The sequence below is a fragment of the Crocuta crocuta genome, unplaced genomic scaffold (genome assembly GCF_008692635.1).
Source record: "Crocuta crocuta isolate KB4526 unplaced genomic scaffold, BGI_CrCroc_1.0 scaffold179, whole genome shotgun sequence".
NCBI classification, from domain to species: domain Eukaryota; kingdom Metazoa; phylum Chordata; class Mammalia; order Carnivora; family Hyaenidae; genus Crocuta; species Crocuta crocuta.
This window is the reverse complement of record NW_027551568.1, coordinates 11255661-11278721: the sequence shown is the minus strand read 5'-3', so window position 1 is coordinate 11278721 and position 23061 is coordinate 11255661. Positions and strand designations below refer to the sequence as shown.

The window sequence follows — 23061 nt, the reverse complement described above, 5'->3', positions numbered from 1 at the left end:
AGTGAATGGACTCCTTGGCAAGGAGACCTCTGCTTGGGCAATGGCATCCGTGTTTATAAAAGCATAGCAAGCATTTCTCGTGTCTCATCATCAGACATGCAATGCTAAAGTGAAGCAGAGTTACCTTTTCTCGAACCGACTCCCCAGGAACCAGCTGAGGCTCCGTGGTGATGAACAAGGTGATGTAGGAGCCTTCACTCAGGCTTCGCACGGAGTCAAAACCCCGCTCAATAATCATGCTCCGTTCCTTACTGTAGCCCAGAAGAACGGGGGGAATGTCTATTTTAAATGTCCCATCAATCTGCGAAGAACATATGACTTGGTAAACACCTTGCACATACCAGTACTCAGGTTGATGTTAACAGTTAGTTACCTGGGTTCCAATCCTGGATTACACTCCACATGGTCCAGCTTGTGCATTTATAGAGACAATAATAGTACCCATTTGTTTGTAGGGTAGTGATATGTGCTGAATGAGTAGATGTAAAATACTAAGAAAAATGCCTGGTGTATGCTCAGTGCTCAGTAAGCATTGGCCAGAAGCCATTCCTTTTTTCTGGAATGCCCTGGCTTTAAACCCCCCTTTCAGAGTATTAACTATATTTTCTAGGCTCAGACCAGAGGTTATCTCCTTTGTGAATTATTTTGTTATCACTAGCAGCCTCACATCCAGTTTGTTTCTTCTGCTATTACCATGACACATTCTGCCAGACGTTATAGTTGTATGCACAACTATCACTTTGTTTTGGATATCAGATTTCCCTCCGTGAATCAGATTATATTTCACCCAGGTTTCTATCCCCCTTCCCTATCATATAGCAGTGCTCTGTATACACAGCAGGTGCCCCAGACATGTGGGCTTGATGCATTACAAGCCACTTATGTAAAATGACCTGGCTTCTGCAGAGGGCCCCAAAGCAGGACTTTTCCTTCTTGCTTAGCCAGAACAACAATAAGTTTATTAAAGACTGTCCAGTGCTACCCAACTATTCAGAGCTGGAAGTTGAAATTTACCGACTTAACAGAGAATCCAGGTTTCATTTCAGTCTTTGGTGGCGTTTATGTCTCAGAAGAAATAAAGAAAGAAGTTCAGCTTTCAGTGACTATGCCCTCCAGTGAGGAATGAAGTGAGCTGTTGTTTATTTTCCTCCTTCCATCGGTGCTTTGCCCTGACGCCTGCACCCAGGCAGGTGAGAGAGTACGGGCAGAAGGGTACAAAAGCAATGCTGTACAAAGTGCAGCTGAAAGAATGGAGCACATCTGATGACCCAGAAAGGAACGGGCACGGTCTCCAAATAATTGGTGTTAGGATTTAAGACAGGGCTTCTCAACCTGGGCGCAGGTGATATTTGGGGCCTGATTGTCTGTGGTGGTGGCTGTCCTGTGCATTGTGGGGGGTGTGCAGCATCCCTGGCCTCCACAGACAAGATGACCATAGGTCCCCCACTAGCTGTGACAACCAGTAATGTCTCCAGAGACTGCCAGTGTTCCCTGCAGGTACACGTAAGGGCACGAGCTTTGGAGTCAGAGAAAACTTTTAAATGACAAATGTAATAACATCACTCTCAAAAGTAATAAGGAAATGTATAAACCAAAACGTCGAATGGTTCTCTCGTACTAACAATCTCATTCCCCAGGGATAAGCAATGTGAGCATTGTGGGAAGTTGGTAATAGTTGAATCCTGTAAGCTTTGGGATTGGAGGTGACTTCACCTCACTAGCCTTGTTTCATTATCTGTAGAATGGGGACAGTAAAGCCTGCTGGGTTGTTGTGAGGTTAAATGAGGTGATGTACACACTAGCAGGTAATGGCATGTAATATGTGATAAGTATAGTTATTCCTACTAGTAATAGTGACTCAGGATTCTACTTGTTATGCGTAGCTCCAAACCAGGACCTACGAATAGGGAAGCACATAGATTATGGCCCAGTTCAAGGAAGAAATCTGTAACAGAGAGCTATGGCCAAGGGATCAAGTTGCCTCATGAAGTAGAGAGTTCCCTGTTTCTAGAGGCACTCAAACAGAGTATGGATATTACCAGAATACAGTAAAGGAGATTCATTTATCAAGAAGGGATTTGGAGCAGTTACCTCTGAGTACCCCTGCAGATGTGAAATTCAACATTGCCCAATAACATGGCACTTTCGTTTACAAACTGATGTGCTGTTAAATTTTTTTTTTTTTTCATTTAAAATCTGTTCAAAGAGGGACACGTAAATGTTTTGGCCAGCACATCACTGAAGCGTCACCTGTAGACTGTCCCTTTGTCTAGGGTGAGAACTGCAATTCCAATTATCCTGGAGATTCCAACCCATCCAAGCCCCAGGCTTGCCGAGGACCATGTGGCCACTTGCTCTGTGGTCACCACATGTGGAATTAAGCCGTTCCCTCTGTAGCTGTCTGAGATTAGCTACAGTCTTGTGGCTCAAATCCTCCTGTTGCCATGGATTTAATACCAGGATATTAAAGCCATTTCAGAATCTTTCACTGTCCCAGATTGGAGCTACTAAATCATTCAAGAGTTGTTAACCTAATGGGTCCCCTTAAGCAAAATCATTAGACTCTGAAGAAGAGTGACTTAGCTGAACAAGTCTCTGCTAAGCATTTTTCATGTTTGAAATAGTGAGGATTCTAGAAACATTAATAGAATGCACTTGATTCAATGGGCTGTCACTGTTCCCCGACTGTTCCCTTCAAGTTAGTTTCTGACATCCATCCACGCCACTTTTGTCATTTTGACAAGTTTCCACTTTGTCCCACCTTCTGCATCAATTCTGTGTAAGTGATAGAAGGATTCTCAGATTGGAACAGCCCTGCATTAACGACTACCTCCAAGGGAGATCGATGTTTAATAAGCCACGCAAATATGACCGAAGATCAATGGCTTTTTATCTTTCCGACAGTGACTTGCACATGGGCTCCCTCATTGTGGAGGGCACAGACCTGCAAAGAAAGTTGTAATAGGAAAAATGGACACAGCCATTCCCTATTCCCAGGGAATTCTGACTCTAGGTGCTCACCTTGGCTTGGAAATATATTGTGCTAAATGGAATTTTCACGCATCCCAACCAGTGTCTCTCAATACGGGTGTGGATTCCACTTCCTCTTTCACGGTCATCCTGAAGGAAGGTGGGAAGCAGTAATTGTTTGAGAACTTCAGCCTCGCATTTAATTAATGGGGTCACAGGAAGGTAGTGGGGGTTTGGCTAAAACTCTGTGAACTAGGTTAGACAGCCCTAAGTCACATTCTGCTTCAGTCACTTAATCGTTTTGTGACCCTAATGATGTCACTTAGCCCCTTTGAACCTCAGTTTCCCCATCACTATTTTTTTTTAAGTAGGCTTCACCCCCAGCACAGAGCCCACGGTGGGGCTTGAACTCAAGACCCTGAGATCAAGACCTGAGCTGAGATTAAGAGTCGAACACTTAACTGACTGAGCCACCCAGTCGCCCCAGTAAATTGGAGATTTAACAGTCCACTTCACAAAGTTATTCTAGTATTAAGACCCTGTATGCACGGCACCCAGTGCAGTTTCTGAATGGAGCAGACACTTATTTGAAAAGAAAAAAGCTGAGTGGGAGGGGGGTGATGGGCATGGAGGAGGGCACTTGTGGGGATGAGCACTGGGTGTTATAAAAAACAAAAGAAAAAAGCTAATTCCCCTCTTCCCTTCTCCCTTTCCCATTTATACATATCAAGTTTCAAACATTTCAAACGCCACAGAGATGGGAAATGTGTTAGCGACTTACAGTGAGTGGAGGGCATGAAAATGAACGCAGACGTCTTCCTCAGCGCTGTGAACTCACCTCAAGGACGTCACAGAGCACCTCATCAAAAATGTTAATGAACACGTCGTCTTTCACTGACTGCAAACTGGTGGTGCTGTAGTCTCCGTTGGGAGCCCTGCAAATGGGCACATGTGACCAGTGACTATGAACACAGGCAAAATGGAAGCAACGAGCACTCAAATGTCACAATTTGAAAAATGCCCAAATATGAGCATAGATATGAGGATCAAAAGCAGTGCTTTCATCTCAAATATTTATCTTTATACTGGGATGCGATAACATAATCCCTATACTCAAGTGGAAAGGGCACTAGGCTAGAGGCCCCGTGCAGAGAGATAAACTCGCTGTCTGCTGGCTTGTCCTGTGGAGTCTCATGTCATCCCCTCCAACCTGTGTGGGGAGCTCTTTAGGGAGCCAGCTGGCCATGGCTGGGTGGCTCAGGGGAAAGGCTACATTCAAAGTCGCCTGCTGGCCAATGTGCCAGAATGCAGATTTCCCTAAGCAACTGGGCTCTAGAAGATGCCTCTCCAGCAGACCATTCCCCAGTCACAAACCTCTTAGAGTCATATGGCTGGTGGAGTGGCCCCTGCCTCGCACTCACTTTCCCCACAGATAACTAAAGCAGTGCAGGGGTGAGGTTCATCTCCTGTACTATGGCTGCTCTGAGTCCAGCCAGGCCTGGCCCAAGCAGGCTGCTCTGTGGTACAACTCAAGACTGGGCTATGGCACGTATGTCGAGCATTTGCCTTTATGTTTTCTCATTCTTTACGCTTGTTCTACGTACAACAGTGGTATGTGTCCCTCTCTTCTGATTGAACTAGTTCTAATCCTTGCTCTGTCTCTAAGGTACTATGTGGCCTTAAGCAAGTCACCTCCCATCTTTGGGTTTTAATTTCTTTTTTAAAAATTTTAAAAACGTTTTATTTCTGAGAGAGAGACAATTTGAGCAGGGGAGGATCAGAGAGAGAGGGAGACACAGAATCTGAAACAGGCTCCAGGCTCTGAGCTGTCAACACAGAGACTGAAGCGTGGCTCGAACCCACAAACTGTGAGATCATGACCTGAGCTGAAGTTGGGCGCTTAACCGACTGACTGAGTCACCCCTTAATTTCTTTTCTATAAAGGTAGAATGGTAATTTCTAAGGATGCTTCAAGATCTGAAATAATGAATCTTAAATATCCAAAATCATTTAATCAAAGTTTTAAATCCCTCTATGTTATTTCTGCGGAGGAAGAAAGCATAATTATGGAAAATAGGGAGCTACAGACTACGGAATTTATTTGAAGCTTCCAGAGTCAGGGAGACGAGGAACAAACGAAAAGTAGTGTAGGGGCCATGAGGTCAAGGGAATGGGAAGCTTAGGGCTCAAAGAAGCCAGAGCCTGGAGAGGCATGGGCATGTTCCAACAATGAACCTGAGTTTCAAAAGTTGGACATTTTCCCATTTTGCTCTTGTCCATTGTGGTACAAGAGGAGCAGAATAGGACTCGGTGTCAGGCTCTTGGATCTTGAGCCGGCTCACTAGCTACAGAACCTTTCACTGTGGCCATTTCCCCCCGGGGCTCCATTTTATTCACATCTCCTTCAAAATACCCTACCGCTCCCTAAAGAAGAAAATATGCTTACCTAAATGGAAGTTCAAGTTCTTCATTCCAGCTGGGGTTTGGTCCTTCAGCCGTAGTTGTGTGGCAGATGGTTCGTTGAAAAGAAACTTCTACAAAAGGACGTACTAAAACCTTAAAAACAAGAGCAGATTGTGAGTGTCCATAACAGTTAGTGGAGTATTTTGTTCTTAACAGAGGCAGAATATGTTTACCAAATAGTATGTTTCCAAAGAAAATGAAGCAGAAAAGAGACGATAAGGTTTGTAGGCAATTCTTAAGGGGCAAGATTCTAAGCGGACACCCAGCATTGAGGTATTTCACCTGGCCCAGGGGGTAGTCAGCACTGCGGGTTGGGCTGTGTGTGGTTGGGGAGGCAGCATGCTTTTCGCTGAAAGTCCTTGAAGATCTTGATGGCTGCTGGAATTTGCTAGGTGGGAAAACGTATGACAGAAATTAATGACAAGAAAGGTCTAATGAGATACTCAGCAAGGTGGGTTCTCCAAAGATGTATGGCCCTGGCAACAGACATTTTCTTTAAGTTTGTTGACACCTCAGAAAGCTTTTAGGCCCATCCCAACTTCCACCCCTAGGTCTGCATGTCTGGTTGGAACAGAGAAAAGGGTCCTCTCCACCCACTCCTCTCCCAGGGGGGTGCCCTAGTGAGCCACCCCTTGATGGGAAAGAGATTCTCAGAGATTCCTAGCTGGAGTTAGGAGCTATGGGTCTTGCCCTCTTTCCCTTTGGGGATTCTTAACAAAAAGAAATGAAGGTCATCTACAGAGAATATCTCCCAGACAGCTCTCCCCTCATCCTAACGCCCCCCCCCCCCCCGCATATTTGTACTGAAGTTTACGTAGTTTACCGAGTATTTCACATTCATTACCAGGCAAAGTATAAATTGGCTCTTTCTACTGAACCGTCTTACCTTTTCCCAGATAAGGATTTCAGACAAACCATGAGACAATAAGAGTGGAATATTTAACACAACAGCTGCCAGAGAAGCACTTTTTCTTTTTGGAATACCATCAATTACAGTATTACGAAAACATCTGTGAAGTGCCTACTGTATTTTAGGCCCTGGGTTAGACCCTCGGGCTGCAAACACAAATCAGACACATTTCAGCTCCACCTAAAATGGCCAGTAGACACTTAAAGAAAGAATCAAAATTCAGTGGGAGACACATTAGACCATAGGGATGGGCATGGGCCATAAGAGTACAGAGAGGTGGATGAAAAATTTAAAAAACCTATTTAGTTGGATGCAAAGGTAGAGGGTTAAGATTCAGGCAGGCTTAATGTAAGAGTTGATATCTGAGCTGTCTGGATGAACCTACACAGAAATGTAGAACATGGATCAACTAACCTTCCTTGTAATTTGAATGAAATGGTTCAACACTTAAAAATATTCTATAGAGGGGCGCCTGGGTGGCTCGGTCAGTTGAGCATCCGACTTTGGCTCAGGTCATGATCTCATGGTTTATGAGTTCAAACCCTGTGTCAAGCTCTGTGCTGCTCCTCCCTTGCTCTCTCTCTCTCTAAGATAAATAAATAAACTTAAAAAGTTAAAAAAATACATATAGAGACCAAAATGAGAGCAACACCTATACGTTATTTTAAAAAACAGCTTCCCCCCCGCCCCCACACACACAGTTGGGCTTTGATGCTATCAAGGTGAAGGGGTTGGGGTGTGGCTATTCAGAGATTCAACAGCTTAAATGGGCATTTCCTAGTAATCAAATGCTGGGAATAGTTGGTGATGATCAGATGTTCCGTGATGGGTGGAAGAGTTAATAAAAATAATAGGGCAACAGAATGGATGGGGGATCAGTTTAAAGGGAAGACTCTAGAAAGGAAAGAAAATGCCAAAAGCCAGAACGGTGTTCTGTGGATCAGACCATACTTGATGACCCTGGACAAGCTACCCAGACATTTTCCCTTTCTTAAAATGGATATAGTAATCATAGTGAGAAGTAAGTGAAATAATATACATGAAAGAGGCTTAGGTTCCAGGTGTCTGGAACCTGATGACTGGGCAAGAAAGCACAGCCTCCTTCATTACACTGGCAAGAGCACCGGCAGATGGAAGTTTTCATTCTTGCTCTTTCTTACTCTATGAGACCAGTGCTCTAACCCCCGAGCTACAGAGCCATTCTTTCTTTCTTTAATTCTTGCTCATCTCTGTTCTCTAAGAAATTCAGGCTCACCTTGCTATGGTTGAGGGGTCCCCCTCCACCCCACTGTAGTGCAATACAGCAGCCATCCCTCATTTCTCAGAGCAGATTACAGGGAAGTCATATTTTTATGCTCATAGTGTGTATGCTCAGAACCTAGGACATACACCTTTTGGGTATCTCCTCTGCTCACACCTCCTTCTCTGAGAACTGTTCCACCACCTTCAGGGCTGGGCCTGGGGGACCCTGCCTTTCTGGTTATACGTGATTAGGTCATGGATCAACACCTGACCCAAGTTAGAACCCTCAGATTCTCTCCTAAGAAGCTGATGCTTGGTGGACGGTACCCTGCTTGAATGGATGACTTCCTTCACAAGGAGAAGAATAAAACAAACCCACGGAGGGAAGCAAGCAAGAGAGATCACAGAGCCTCAGAAGAGCCATCCCAATCTTTACAGTCTACCGTGTAGTTCAGCTGTTCCTCTTCACCTTTAGTTCTTTCAGATACAATAAGTCCCCTCTTAGCCTAAATTGATTCAGATGGTCTATTATTCGCAACTGATAGGGCTTTGACTTCTGTAAGACCTTCCCCCATCCCTGGACAGAACAGCAACTGTGTTAAAAGTGGGAGTGGACGTGTTATAAAAGAGGTGAACCACTTGGCTGGGACCCTGTTCTCTCCATCCCAGGGCTGTCTGGATGGCTCTTACCTTGCTATTGGCTTTCTCACGGGGATGTCATAAGCCCGGATAATGTTCACCAGCACCTTGATGTCTCCATCGGACAAGTTTTGGGCCGTCACCTTCTTCCGGCCTTTTCTCCTTGGCCTCAGGGGTCGCTTTTGTTCTGCCAGCTTGAAAAGGCTTAGCCCCAAAATGCTAATGATTACAGAATAGGATTAGGACTCTATGGAAAAGAAAGATCTGGAAAGTTGTGAGACAGCTTCCCAAATTCTCCCCCAAGGTCCCTCAAAGCCTCCCTGAAAAACTCTTTGTCTGATTAAGAAGGGTGGAAATTGCCAAGAAATTCTCCCGAGAATTAGGGAGATCCTCTGGCCTGGATTATTAAGATTGATTTCAGCTGCTACCGATCAGAGGACGAAAAGTGTGCTTGGGCCCCTCCTGCTTCCCGCCATGTGCTCTGCCTTGCCCACCCAGGGTCCGTCAAACGGGTAGGTACTTTCCTGCTTTTCCTGCCCCAGGGGCCCAGCCACACGGCTGGCCTGGAAGGGGAGCTCCCTCTCCTGAGCCCCAAGGCATTTTCCCAGGGGTCTCCTGGCTCCACTCTTTGACCTTGGGCAAATTACTTCACCTTTTAAGTCTCTGTTTCATCATCTGTAAAATGGGGATGATCATCCCTACCTTCTGGGGGGTTTATGCAAAGCACCTGGCACTGGTCTAGCACTTGGTGGATGCCCTAAAACGGTGGTTGCTGGGAAGATGACCATGACGTGATGGCAGTGGAAGAGGAGGGGCAGGAAGGTCCCTCTCATCCCTTCCCTCTCACTGAGGTGAAATCCCATCAACACTTCCAGAAGTATGGAAGCACTGTTGGTGAAGCACATGGTGGGCGAAAGGGCCATGAAGCAGATAATTCAATGCCAGCCCAGAGCCTGAACAGGAGCACAGATGTGACCTTGTATCCGCAAGCTGATGCTACTGTGCCCGGTGCCAGGGGACAAGGCCAGCTGCACAGAGCCAGCCTCAGGTGGCCCTGCTCTCCCTTCTTTTCCTCCCGGAGAGCATGGAGCCTGCTTGATGGGCAGCCTCTTTCTAAGGGGCACATGCCAGCTGTGGGGGGGCGGGGAGTTCCCCAGGGGATCCCACTTATTCCCCAGGGTCTTCTGTCTCACAGAGCAACTGCCATTTACCAGCACCTTCTACGGCTCAAGTGGAGCTCGAGGTGCTGTACCCAGAATATTTCTAACCCTTACCCTATTTCTCATATGAAGAAACTGGAGGCTCTGGGAGGTGACAAGTGACAGGTGTCTGGGAGGTGACAAGATTTGCTGAAGGCTCCCAAGTAGGAGAGAGCTGGGGTTCCAACTCCGGTCCCTCTGACTAAACAGCCAGCTTCTTCCTCTTTTAAAAATACTTACATATATTTATCTTTAACTCACTTAAAACAAGAGCCGACCCATCACATGTCAACATAATGTAAAGGTTTGAAAAATACCTATCTTTCCCCCACCAAGAAAAGAGTGTGAGGAGAGTGATATTGCAAGTCTCTTTTTCTGTGTGTGACTTATTCTCCACATTTTAGTGTTTTCAATTTATTTTTCCTGAGATGTAATTGACATAGAACGACTACATTTCAGGCATAGAGCACGTTGGTTTGATACATTTACATACTGGAATATGATTCCCACGGTGGTGTCAGCCCATACCACTAGAACGTCACATAATTATCATTTCTTTTTTGTGGGGGGCACAATTAAGATCTAGGCACATAGTACCTTTGAAGATTATGATGCAGTACTGACTATATTCCCCCTGCTGTGCCTGGAATCTCCAGAACTTTTTACTCTACTAGCTGCAAGTTTGTAAGCCTTAAACATCTCCTGATTCTCCCAACCCCTAGCCACTGGTAACCACCATTCTACTCTGTTTTTAGGAGTTTGGCTTTTTAGATCCCACACAGCAGTGAGATCATACAGTCTTTGTCTTTGTCTGTCTGATTTATCTCACTTAGCATAATGCCCTCAAGATTCATGTTCTCGCCAATGAAGCCCATCTTATTAATCACTCTGCCAGGACACCCACCTAACCCATATTTGGGGATCTCAGAGGGACACCTTTACCTGGGGGGCCCTAACATGGCACATCCCTTCCCTTTGTCAAAACTTCTCCCCTCCCCCAGAGGTGACTCTGCTCAGGACGCTGGCCTGCCCTCCCAAATGTCAGCATGGGAACATCATGGGGGCTGGGACCATTAAATACAGAAACATCTTAGATTAACGCTGAGAACAAACCAAAATTAAAAGAAGAAAGAACATACCCTGAGCCTTCAGAACTTAATGCAGAAAGTAAAGCAGAAAAAGAAAAAAGAAAGAAATGAAATGGAAAAACAGCATGAAATATCATCATCTATTCTAAAGTGTAAATTTCATGGCTGAAACAATACAGTCAGTGACTGCCCTCGGCCTGGAATGAAGAGGGAGGGTTTGCACGAATTTGTGTGGGTACCACCGCCCTCCCTTCTGTAGATGGATGGAGGCCAAGTCATAGAAAGGGGGCTTCCCCGGATAGACATTTCTTTTGTCTCCTTCCCGACCTGGTGGTGGAGAGGGAGTACATGCATAGGAAATCACCTTTCTGGGAGACCAAGCGATTTAATCACAGAAAGGGTCAGGAAGTGAATGGAGTACACAAGACCACCAAAATAGTGAGTTATTTTTCATCTTTTATGCTTCCACGTTGAGTTGAGAAAATTTAAGGATAATTCCAAGTAATAGGGAAATCAATCAAATGCAGTCAGTTCTCAACTTCTATGTAAATCTCCATTTTCTCTGCTGCCCCTAACCCCCTCACCAAACAAACAGCAGCTCTGCCTCCCCTCAGCCCCCCACTTGGGTCCGCAGTGCTAGTGCCTGGCCACCCCGTTTGTCTAGTGTGCGGGCGTGAGGGGCAGTCTGGCAGGGGGAGGGGGAGGCAAAGCCATCAGACTAGTCTGATTGCAGCGAGGAACTGGCAAAGGCTGTGAGGTGGACTTGGGCGCAGTGGGAGGTGAGACGGTGTCTACCGGGCGGGGTGGAGAGCATCTCACATGACTTGTTCAACAAAACCCTCTTGACTAAGGTAACCATTAGGCGTCCATCACGTTTTAGCGGTTCCCAGCACTCCTGGAGGCCAAGTGCATACCATACAAGGATAAGAATTCTCTATTGACACGAAAATTTTAATATAAGACAATAAAAATCATTTTTATAAGAAACAAAAGATTTGTCTGCATTTACCTGATATTGGGAACTTCTTCTTCGACTACCAAGTCCGAAAGAAGAAAATGGTGTTTTGCAATTAGGAAACGATTTATCACCGATTCTCTAACCTGAGGACAGACATGTGTTTTGTTTAAAATATTCCTGTCACACAGACTTCACAGCTCACTCCCTAAACCCCTTGGAGTGTTCACCTGATGTCACCTCAGTCATCCCAGCAAACTTGCACTTTTCTTCCCCTCTAAGTCACCCCACTTTGCTCATTAGTGTAAGCTCCCTAAGGCAGAGGGGTTTCTGTTTTGTTCACTGCTGTATTCTTGGGACCTGGGAAATTTCCTGGTGGATGACAGTGAAGTTTTGCAGAATGAATGAACAATTGCATACACATTTCAGATTCTGGAGTTCTTTCTCTATTCAGGTTGATTTCCTTTTTTTATTTTACCTTTTTTTTTTTTTTTTTTTAGAGAAAGAGTACAAGTGGGGAGGGGAGAGAGAGAGAAAGAGGGAGAATACCAAGCAAGCCCCACACTCAGCATGGAGCCAGACGTGGGGCTTGATCCCAGGGTCCTGGGATCATGACCTGAGCTGAAATCAGGAGTAGGATGCTTAACTGACTAAGCCACCCAGGCACCCTTAGACTGGTTTACTTTTTAATTATTCTTTATTTTTTTAGTTTATTTATTTTGAGAGAAAGAGAGAGCAAGTGGGAGAGGGGCAGAGAGAAAGGGAGACAGAGAATCCCAAGCAGGCTCTGAGCTGTCAGCACAGAGCCTGATGCAGGGCTCGAACCCACAAATCATGAGATCATGACCTGAAACAATTATCAAGGTTATATGCTCAACCGACTGAGCCACCCAGGTGCCCCTCTAATTTTTCTTTAAATAAAGGGCCTCATAAATGTCACAAATTGTGTTTTTATAAGGTGTTTTTTATCTGCAGGGAAAAATGTACTGTAGTATTTCCTACAAGTTACATTTACTAAAGGAAGGAAGCGCAAAAGGATGTTTCAAGATTTTAGTGCATTAGGGCAGTTAGTATGTGGTTCATAAAACTTTTTCATTACAAAGGTGATATGATGCAGACATTCAAATATGAGGAAAACCATGACTTAGAACCTGTGTCCCCTGTACTCATACCCCATGTAAATAACCATGGATAATAAACTGAGATAAATACTAGTGTTTCACGTGTTCAAGAGATGAAGACGGCTATTGATTTCTTATCTGTATTATGAGCAAATAAGTGACAGTTAAGTATCTTGTAGATAACTTAGAAGAATAAAGACCCCCCACCCCCACCCCTAGTCTTAGGGTACTGGCTATTTTCCCCTTGTGAGGACTCTGTAAAATGATTTTCCTTACCTGTTGGAGGTACTTGGCTACTATAGCCCGATGGGTATCTATGTGGTCCTTGGTTTCAATTACATTTCTGTCTCGCAAGCGTTTCTCATAGTCCTGAGATCAAAAAGGAATAATTTTATGATTTTAAAGTACTAGTACCCGCCCATGCCCTTCTTTGGAGGAGAGAATTTATCCCATGTGGTTTAAGTAATAAATTACGGTTCTAAAGGTTTCTTCCACCTTCCTCTTCATTTTTGGTTTCAGAATTGATCTTTGATGCAGTGTGTGGGTTTTGGAATCGGTTGGTTGAACCGCCTTCTAAGTAGAAGATAATTCTGTAGAACAGTTACAACTCAGGATGTTCATGCACGGAGACACAGGGGCACAGAGATAACAGAGAGACTCCAGATGCTCAGCTCACCCAAGCAACTTAGCCAAAGTCTCTGCTTACATTTTTGTCTTTTCTGTTTTAAGCAGAGCAAAGGCAAAAATAGTAAATAGCCTCTGGCTGCGGCTGCCTTGGGTCACCACCTGGAGGGGAGTTGTGGGTGGGTTAGCTTTGTCTTAGGCTGCTAGGCTTCGCTTTCTCTTTCTATCAATAAAATTTCCCCTGGGGCCCGGGGGAGCTGCCGTGTTGTTTTGGTCCTTCTCTGGCCACAGCTCAATAGCCCAGGGTCACTCCTAACCCAGCCTGGGCAACAAACCAGCTCTTCCCAAGATTTCCAGCTTGGGACAAGAAGACACATCTCTGCTGGCTGAAGCCACCAGATGTGAACTTGGATGTTGCCGGTGACCATGCAGCCCTCAACAGGACCAAGGGAAGCCCAGGACGGAACAGAGTCTTGGGGGGCGTTCAGGTTCTGGATCCAGGTGTCCTTGGGGCACACGTGAACTCCTGCCATTCACGCCCCTTTAGATATTTAATCCTATTTTGGCATTTCATCGTCCAGTAAACCCCCCTTGGTGCCCAAGGTAGCTTAAGTTGGCTTTTTATCACTTACCATCACGAATCCCAACTAATACAAAGAAGAACCAAGTAACCAAAAGTATTCTCCAGTCATTTCTATGGTTTCTGCATAAAAAATCATACTAGTCTCAATTTCTAATGACTCCGCACTTACCTCAACAAACACTAACTTGCCCGTCTGGCTTTCACTGGCCTGCCCTGCCTACACTGGCCTGTTACCTGCAGCTCCTCAAAGGCTCCCCACCTCCCGAAGCCCTCCTCCTCTAAGCTTATGCCCAGGATGCCCCGCCCTGCCTCTGTCCAGCTCTGCCAACCTGAGACCCCAGCGGCTCCCCACCCCCACACCTGCAGTGTTTACCAGCTTCCTAAATACTTAATGGATTAAAATGGCATTGAATTACTGACCGTTATAATGTGGCAGGATAACTTCCCATATTAACACACAAAGATACTTTTCAACCCTACGATTCTAATTTCTCTTAGTTTATGTGTCATTATATTGGGCAAAGAGACTACTTGAACATTAAGTTTAAGAAAAATAATGGAAAAGTTATGTCAAGCACTATAAACGAGAGCTCAAGATCACTACAGAGAACACGACAGAAAGAAAACACGCTCATTATAGTATATACCAAGTGGTACAGACATATTTTATTACTGTATTAACTCCTCCATGGCAATTTCTTACCTGGAATACTTTTTCCATAATTTCTCGGTCATATGCTGGAATTTGCTTATAATTTCGGAATTCTGGCACCTCTTGGCTTCTAAGACAAAGAAGCCGGAATCGTTTGGATCTGTTTAATTCCTCGTCTGAAACAAAGTTAAATTCTTGCTGCAGCTGTTCTAGTCGAAAGAAATCAGGGACATAAGATTCACCGCTAGTAGCAACCTAGAAAACAGAAGAGTCACAACTTCAGGTGGTTGGCAGATCGCCCCTGAAGAAACCTGGCATCGAGCTTTTGGTTTGGGAATGGAAGCTTAACAGTCTTAGACTGGGAGACTGGACACATCCCGTGTTTAAGGACAACATATGTTAAAATACAATAGTAATGAGGCAGGTGCTATTATATTCATGTCCTAGCCATAAAAAGTATTGCAAATAATTTTTCAAAAAAAAAATCATAAAGTTCATTTTTTGGGTATGCATGCTACCCTCATAGGTGTTATGCAAATATACAGACTGAATAAATGAGAGATTTATATCAGTATATTATTAGGAATATACTACAGGAAATAAGGTTGCTTTTATACACAGTGTTATAAAATCTAATATATGAATTTATATATATTTTAATATAAAATACATTTTAAATATAACTTAAAATAACTTTAAACTTAAATATAAACTATAAACCTAAATATAACTTAATATGGCTTTAAAATATATTTAACAAAATGTAATTTTTAAAGTTTTTTATAGTTTTTTATTTTTGAGACAGAGGCAGAGCATGAGTTGGGAGGGGCAGAGAGAGAGCTGAGACACAGAATCCGAAACAGGCTCCAGGCTCTGAGCTGTCAGCACAGAGCCTGATGCGGGGCTTGAACCCACGAACCGTGAGGCCGTGACCTGAGCCGAAGTCGGACGCTTAAATGACTGAGCCACCCAGGTGCCCCTATAGTTTTTAAAATATATTTATGCACATATGTGGATAAAGGCCCCAGAGTCGGGTGATTAGCTTCACTGGCTCCAAGGCCATGTTTTTCTGTCTCCAAACAGCACCGCATGGCCTTGGTCACTGAGTAAAGAGAGCCAGAGCCAGATCTGGATGCCAGTCCCTGATGCCCCATACACTGGCTCAGAAAGGACAGTCTCAGGGTACAGCTGGGAGGCTGCCCAGGTGTCTGTTTGCTGGGTGTTTTGCCAATGACAACCTCCTCCTCGCCGATGGAAAGCCAGGGAGGAGAGATTTGCTGGGGCTTTGTAGTGGGGAAGGTGATCCCGCTGTGAAAATCCATAAAAAGAGGTCCTAGGGCTCCTGGGTGGCTCAGTGGGTCGAGAAGCCAACTTTGGCTCAGGTCATGATCTTTCAGTTTCTGAGATTGAGCCCCGCATCGAGCTCACTGCTATCAGTGTGGAGCCTGGAGCCTGCTTCAGCTCCTTTGTTCCCCTCCCCCCCCACCCCTGCCTACCTGCCCCTTCCTGACTTGCACTCTCTCTCAAAAATAAGTAAAAACTAAAAAAAGATTAAAACAAAAAAGAAACAGGTCCCGAAGGCCATCCCTGTGTTTTGTCCTTCTATGCGAAGACAAATATTAAAAAGAAAAAAACCCAAAGGTGCCACTGGTACTATTTTGCTGCTGATTTAAACACAGTCATCGGAACGTGATTTGAAACCTCTTTATGGAACAGACTACACTCTAGGTAATGTGGCCTGTTCTTCCTAATATTTCTCTTAGTCATAGTCAGAAGTATCATTGAGTTGGAAGGAAAACTTATAAAGGCAAAAGTCAGAGTAAACGCAAGCTTGCTTTGAGACTTACCTTGGAAAGTCTAGGACAGAAATGAAAATGTCATCCGGGTTACAGTTACCCTGTTGATGAACTCACACTAGTGAACGTGATTACAGAATGTGCCGCTTTGGTCACTTTCTGGATCATCTACTTGTTTATGATGTTTTTGTGGGAATTATGAACTTGGGAGTAAAAACGATTGTATTTGCCACCAAGAAAAATCATTTACTGACTAATGTTCCATTTTATTTATAAGTTTACTGAAGAAAGAATATTGAATGTTACCATAGACACAAGCAATTTATCTCACACATACTTAAATGAATTCTAAATGATAATCTAATTAATCATCAAACAGGAAAACAAACAAACAAAACCACCACTTCTTAAAAGGCCGCACCAGGTGTGGTGAATGAGCACATGCTCTGAAATTGACTTGGATCTGCGTCCTTGCCAGCGTGTGACCTTGAGCAGGTGACTCTGAGCATCTGTACGCAGGTTCCTCTCCATAGGAGGGGCCAAATCAGGCCTTTCTTTAGCGTTTTACAGAGGTTAGACATAAGAGGGAGAGCAACATCATAACAACAGCTAATATTTATTGCACACCGATTGTGGGCCCAGCTAACTGTTGAGATGAAGCATTGCACGTCCTCATGGCCACACTGTGAGGAGGTCACAGTGCTTAGAAGCACAAGCGCCTGCCCTGATCACACAGCCAGGCAGGGGCAAAGCTGGGCTTTAAGCCTGTCTTTCACCCCAGCACTCGTGTTCTTAAACACGGTCACACTGGACAACACAGTGTGAAAGAAAATGTGTGTAAAACGCTGAGCCATTTCTATCATTAGCACACCAAGTGGGGGAAATGGAGTGTGTGCACAGATCTGCCACATTACCGAGATTAGCTGCATCAAAGGGGCGTTGTTGGGGTCATTCGGGTCGAGCTTGGACTCTGCTGCCCACTTGGCCAACTTTTTCAGGTCTGTCAGTCCCGATGTGCCAATGGATGAGATGGCATCTGCTCTCTTCAAAGCACTGGAAAAAAAGTTAATGCCATGAGATGGACTTTTTCACAGAGCAGTTTGCCTCAGGCCTGTAAGATCCCAGGGACAGCACTGCCTAAGGAGGCTGTTATGTCTAAGGGGGAAACTGATCATAAGGAAGGAGTTTTGCATTTTTCTTTACTCAATGACTGCTATTAAATATGTTTTCAGGGAGGTCTGGGTGGCTCAGTCAGTTAAGCATCTGATTCTTGATTTCCGCTCAGGTCATGATCTCATGACTTGTGAGTTCAAGCTCCACACTGGGCTCTGTGCTGATAGCGTGGAGCCTGCTTTGGATTTTTTCTCTCCCTCCCTCTCTTCCCCTCCCCTGCTCACTTTGTCTCTGTTTCAAAAAATAAACATAAAAAAATAAATATGCTTTAGAGATAATAGAGAAGAATTAATGGTAGAAGAAAGTACTTGCAAAACATACATCTAATAAGGAATTAATTTTTAAAATATACATGGAACTCATAACTCAATAGCAATAAAACAAATAATCTAATTAAACATGGGCAGAGGGCCACAATAGATGTTTCTCCAAAGAAGATATACAGATGGTCAATAGACACATGAAAAGATGCTCCACGTCCCTCGTCATCGGGGAAATACAAATCAAAACCACAATGAGATATCACCTCACACTTGTCAGAATGGTTAAAATAAAAAACACAAGAAATACTAAGTGTTGGCAAGCATGTGGAGGAAAGGGAACCCTTGTGCACTGTTCATGGGAATGCAAATTGGTGCAAACACTGGAAAACAGTCTGGAGGCTCCTCAAGAAATTAAGAGTAGGACTGCCATATCATTCAGTAATTCCACTTCTGAGTATATATCTGAATCACTATCCTGAAGAGCTATCTGCACCCCCATGTTTATTACAGCACGATTTATAATAGCCAAGACATGGAAATGACTGAAGTGTCCATCAATGGGTGAGTGGATAAAGAAAACATGGTATGTTAACCATAACAAAGAAGGGATCCTGCCATTTGCAACAACATGGATGGAGCTTGAGGGCATTATGCTGGGAGAAATAAGTCAGAGCAAGGCAAATAATGTGGGATCTCACTTATATGTGGAGTCTAAAAAAAACCTGTAGAAACAGAGAACAGAGTGGCCATTGCCAGAGGTGGGGTGGGTGAAGGTGGTCAAAAGGTCCAAAGTTCCCATTATACGATAAATACGTTCCGGAAATCTAACACACAGTGTGGTGACTACAGTTAGCAGTACTTCATTGTATATTTAAAAATTGCTAGGGCGCCTGGGTGGCTCAGTCGGTTAAGCATCCGGCTTTGGCTCAGGTCATGATCTCAAGACTCGTGGGTTTGAGCCCCGCATCGGGCTCTGTGCTGACAGCTCAGAGCCTGGAGCCTGTTTCGGATCCTGTGTTTCCCTCTCTCTCTCCGACCCTCCCCTGCTCATGCTCTCTCTCTCTTTTTCTCTCTCTCTCTCATAAATAAATAAAACATTAAAAAAAAATAATTGCTAAGAGCAGATCTTAAAAGTTCTCATGGCAAGGAAGACAAAATTTGTAACTATGTGTGGTGAAGGATATAAAGTAGACTTACTGTGATTGTTTCACAATATATCCATTTATCAAATCATTACACTGTACACCTTAAACTCATACCATGTGTCAGTTATATCTCCATAAAACTAAAAAAAAACCCCAAAAAAACCCCAAAAAACAGAAGTATCCCTACAACTGTGCCCAGGGTGAATTAGTGTCCCTAGTCGCTGGATCCAGGCCAGCGAGAAGGAGCCTCCATATTTGGTGCAGGATGGCCTGACAGCCTTGCTTCCCATACAACTGGGGACCCCATGTACCCGAGGGTAAAATACAAGAAGAAATGATGAACACACAACGGATTTAAGCACCATCGTGGGACACAACATAATTCTCAGGAAGCCAGCATGGTCAGCACCACTGAGTCAGGGCTGTGTTAAGGGCACTGTGTTTCTCACACTGTGTTTTACCTCCTCTTCTGAAGAGTGGGAGCGTTCGTCCCTGGTGTGAAAGAGAGTGGAGGGATGACAGCTGATGCTCGAAGGGGTCCCCTGGACTCAGGGCTGCCAACCTCCTGACTGAGAAGGTGCTGAGCAGATGTTCCTTGTTCTCACCACAGGGACGTCCGAATCGGGATGGAGAAGGCAGAAAGGGAACATAGCCAGGTCTGCTCTATTTCCCCACATGTTGAAAACGACTGTGACTTAGAAAGTATCTTCTTGATGATTAAGATAGGTCCTTTTATTTATTATTATTATTTTTTAATGTTTATTATTTTTGAGAGAGAGAGAGCACAAGCAGGTGAGGGGCAGAGAGAGAGGGGGACAGAAGAGCTGAAGGTAGGCTCCGCCCTGAGAGCAGAGAGTCCCATGCTGGGCTTGAACTCACAAATCTAGAGATCATGACCTGAGCTTAAGCCAGATGCTTAACCAGCTGAGCCACCCAGGTGCCCCAAGTCCTTTTATTTTATGGTGGAGGCAACAGAGGCCCAGAATGGTTAAAGAGAAACTCAAGACCCATCTGTTGAGGCAGGACAGAAGTCAGACTTGAACCCAGGCCACCTAGCTCCCATAGTCCAGGCTGCGTGGACTATGACACCAACCACTAGGAGGTGGGCCCTGCCTAGGGATGAATAGTGAGACATAGAGTGCCTTTCTTCTATTCTGGGTAGGAACCTAAGGATCTAGCAATCGAGGGAGAGAACTAACAACAGAGACCTTTATATAACCAGAAGGTTCTATAACAATCATCACTCACATTGAGGGCCACATATATATAATCATAGGCTCTGCATTTCCCCCGTCTATAAAATGGAGAAAAGAATACTTCACAGAGTTACTGGAGAAATTAAACAGGGCAAAATGTTTTTTGCTGCTTCTGGCACCGCTAAACACCTAATATTTATTAGGCGATTAATATTTTAATTTTTACCTCAAGAACAATAAAACACTGTGAAATTACTGGCACATGAGAATAAAGGGAAAGCATGTGATATTGCAAGCTTCCCTCCCCCTCCACTGGATATCATTAATGCAAACACTGACATTACTCATCAATTTATTATAGACACACAATACCTTCTAAATCCAATGTTCTGCTGTGACAGTGGAGGAATCAAAGGGATCCCGTTTTCCCCAATGGCCCACGCCACACTGTTGGCCACTTTCCCCGAGGTCATTAGAATCAGTTGATTGCTCCCATCAGCTTCAAATGAGAAGGGTATTCCTAGGGACACACCAGATTACACAGACACTGTTTAGAAAAAGGGAGCGAGCCCAGTCCTGGTGAGAAAGCAGACGGTAGATGAATGGGGTGGAGATGGCAGGGATGGGCTGGCGGGGCGGAGGGCATAATTCAAAGCAGCACTGAAATTCTGCAGGCAGGAGAATCAGCCACTCAGTTCTTTCTCTGACAGCGGAGTGTAGAGGTTAGAATGAATGAGGCACTTTGGAGTGGGACCCTCGGTGTGCACATTCTGGTCCAGCCACTTGATAGCTGTGTGACCACAAACAGATGACTTGACGTCTCTGAGCCTTAGTTTCATTATACATAAAATAGGGGTACTAAGAATACCTCCTAAAAAAGATTGCTATGAAGACATCCATTCATTCACTTATTCAGTAGATACTTATTTTAGCCTCTGCTTCGCTCCAGACACCATTCTAGGCACTGCAGATGGCAGTAAAGACACAAACCAGATGAGAATCCCTGTTCTCAAGGGGTTTCTATTCCAGCAGAGGAGACAGGCAATAAATAAGAGAAATAAGAGGAATGTGTACGGTAGGTTAGGGAGTGAGAAGTGAGAAGAGAAACCACATATTAGGGAGTGTATATAGAAAATGTGTGTTTGGGGGGTGGGGAAGGGCTGAACTTTTAGATGGAGTGGTAGGGGAGGCTCTACGAGAGGGGACTTAGGGATAAAGGCCTGAAGAAAGTAAGGAAGTAAGACATTTATTGGGAAAGAGCATTTTTGGCAGAAGGAACAAGTCAAGTGCCCTAGGGAGGGAGTGAACCGAATAAGGAGGCTTGTGTTAGGTGCGGTCTTACATGCAGGGCACTTAGGGCTTGGAAGACAGTGACCGTATAACAAACGTTAGCTATTCCTAAGCTACTGTGGCCACAGTAAGCCTCACTTACTGATTTGGCTTCTACCCATTGGAAATTAATGATAAAAAGCCTCAGGGCAGTTTGTTTAATCAATTAAAGGAAGAAAAGATTTTCAAGCACTAAAAAAGTGACTTCGGGGCGCCTGGGTGGCTCAGTCAGCTGAGCATCCGACTTCGGCTCAGGTCATGATCTAATAGTTCGTGGGTTCGAGCCCCACATTGGGCTCTGTGTTGACAGCTCAGAGCCTGGAGCCTGCTTCGGATTCTGTCTCCCTTTCTCTCTGCTCCTCTCCCACTTATGCATGCGTGTGTGTTCTCTCTCTCTCTATCTCTCTCTCTCTCTCTCAAAAATAAATAAATAAACATTAAAAAAAGTGACTTCATACCATGGAGTTCCAGTTAATATTATTAGCACAAAATAATACCACTATGACACTGCAATAGCATCTTTGTGTTTTTTCAGAGATCTTCCCTCTATATTGAACAACCACTTTAGTCTTCAAAATAATCCTAAAAGACATTAAAGGAGGTATCCTTAGATTCATTTTATGAATGCAGAAGATATTTAAAGAGATTACATAATTATTAGGGTCACAGAGCTTATCTGTGTGAGAATGGGAACTAAAGTCTAGGTCTCCAGACTTTTATTTATTTATTTTTAATTTTTTTAATGTTTATTTATTTTTGAGAGTGAGACAGAGAGGCAGAGCATGAGCTGGGAAAGGGCAGAGAGAGAGGGAGACACAGAATCTGAAGCAGGCTCCAGGCTCTGAGCTGTCAGCACAGAGCCGGACGCTTGGCTTGAACTCACAAACCATGAGATTATGACCTAAGCCAAAGTCAGATGCTTAACTGACTGAGCCACCCAGGTGCCCCTAGGTCTCCAGATGTTTAGGTTGGTGACTGCATTTGAGCCCCAAAGAATTCTTGCAGATAATGCGTGCTCATAATAAAATATCACCAGACACAGAAAGAAACAAGCCACCATGAATAAAAGGCAATAGAATCAGACCAAGAAGCAGATAGGTACTGAAACGATCAGATACAGAATGTTAAAAAAATATTTGTAGTATGTTTTTTAAAATAAATGAAGTGATGAATGAATAAAAACAATGAAATGATTGAGAGTCTGAGGAAAGGAAAAACATCAGAATCGACCAGATTGGAAAAAAACTAAATAGAATTTCTGGAGGTGAAAAACACAGTAAGTAAAATTAACAAGTCAGTGATGAGTTTCAATGAAGTCACAGCCAAAGAGTGAATTCGTGACTTAGAAGACAGATTTAAAGAAGTGTCACAGACTACAGTAGTGAAAGAAAAAGATAGCAAGAGCATTATATAGGTTAAGAAACATGTGGACAGAGTGAGAAGGTCCATCATATACCTAATTACAATTATAGGGGATAAGAGAGAATATTAACTAATAATATCCCTATTACAACTATTTAAGTTTTTAAAAACTTCAGCCTTATAAATTAATACCATGATATACATCTTATATGCACAAAACTTTGTCCTCATTTCAAATTATTTTCTTAGGAAAGATTCGTAGAAGAAAAAATTAAGGTTATTAAAGGCATTTTAAAGGTCCCGATTCACATTGTCAAACTACTTCATACTTGCATAGTTTAATGAATTTAT

At 44.0% G+C, this 23061-nt stretch overlaps 1 protein-coding gene across 4 annotated transcripts in view; it reads right to left on the bottom strand.

Moving 5' to 3' along the window:
• The window catches only part of CC2D2A (coiled-coil and C2 domain containing 2A), a 132686-nt gene that overhangs the window by 27773 nt on the left and 81852 nt on the right, over nucleotides 1–23061 (bottom strand). For 3 of the 4 annotated variants that reach the window (XM_077750425.1, XM_077750428.1, XM_077750427.1), the window contains 11 exons: nucleotides 20392–20539; nucleotides 17157–17295; nucleotides 14498–14701; nucleotides 12864–12956; nucleotides 11521–11612; nucleotides 8276–8443; nucleotides 5716–5821; nucleotides 5417–5526; nucleotides 3809–3905; nucleotides 3022–3120; nucleotides 125–301 (listed from right to left, as the gene is read on the bottom strand). In XM_077750425.1, the coding sequence (XP_077606551.1) occupies nucleotides 125–301; nucleotides 3022–3120; nucleotides 3809–3905; nucleotides 5417–5526; nucleotides 5716–5821; nucleotides 8276–8443; nucleotides 11521–11612; nucleotides 12864–12956; nucleotides 14498–14701; nucleotides 17157–17295; nucleotides 20392–20539 (1433 nt within the window). The remainder of the gene's footprint in view (nucleotides 1–124; nucleotides 302–3021; nucleotides 3121–3808; nucleotides 3906–5416; nucleotides 5527–5715; nucleotides 5822–8275; nucleotides 8444–11520; nucleotides 11613–12863; nucleotides 12957–14497; nucleotides 14702–17156; nucleotides 17296–20391; nucleotides 20540–23061) is intronic. The other variant, XM_077750426.1, reaches the window with a different exon arrangement.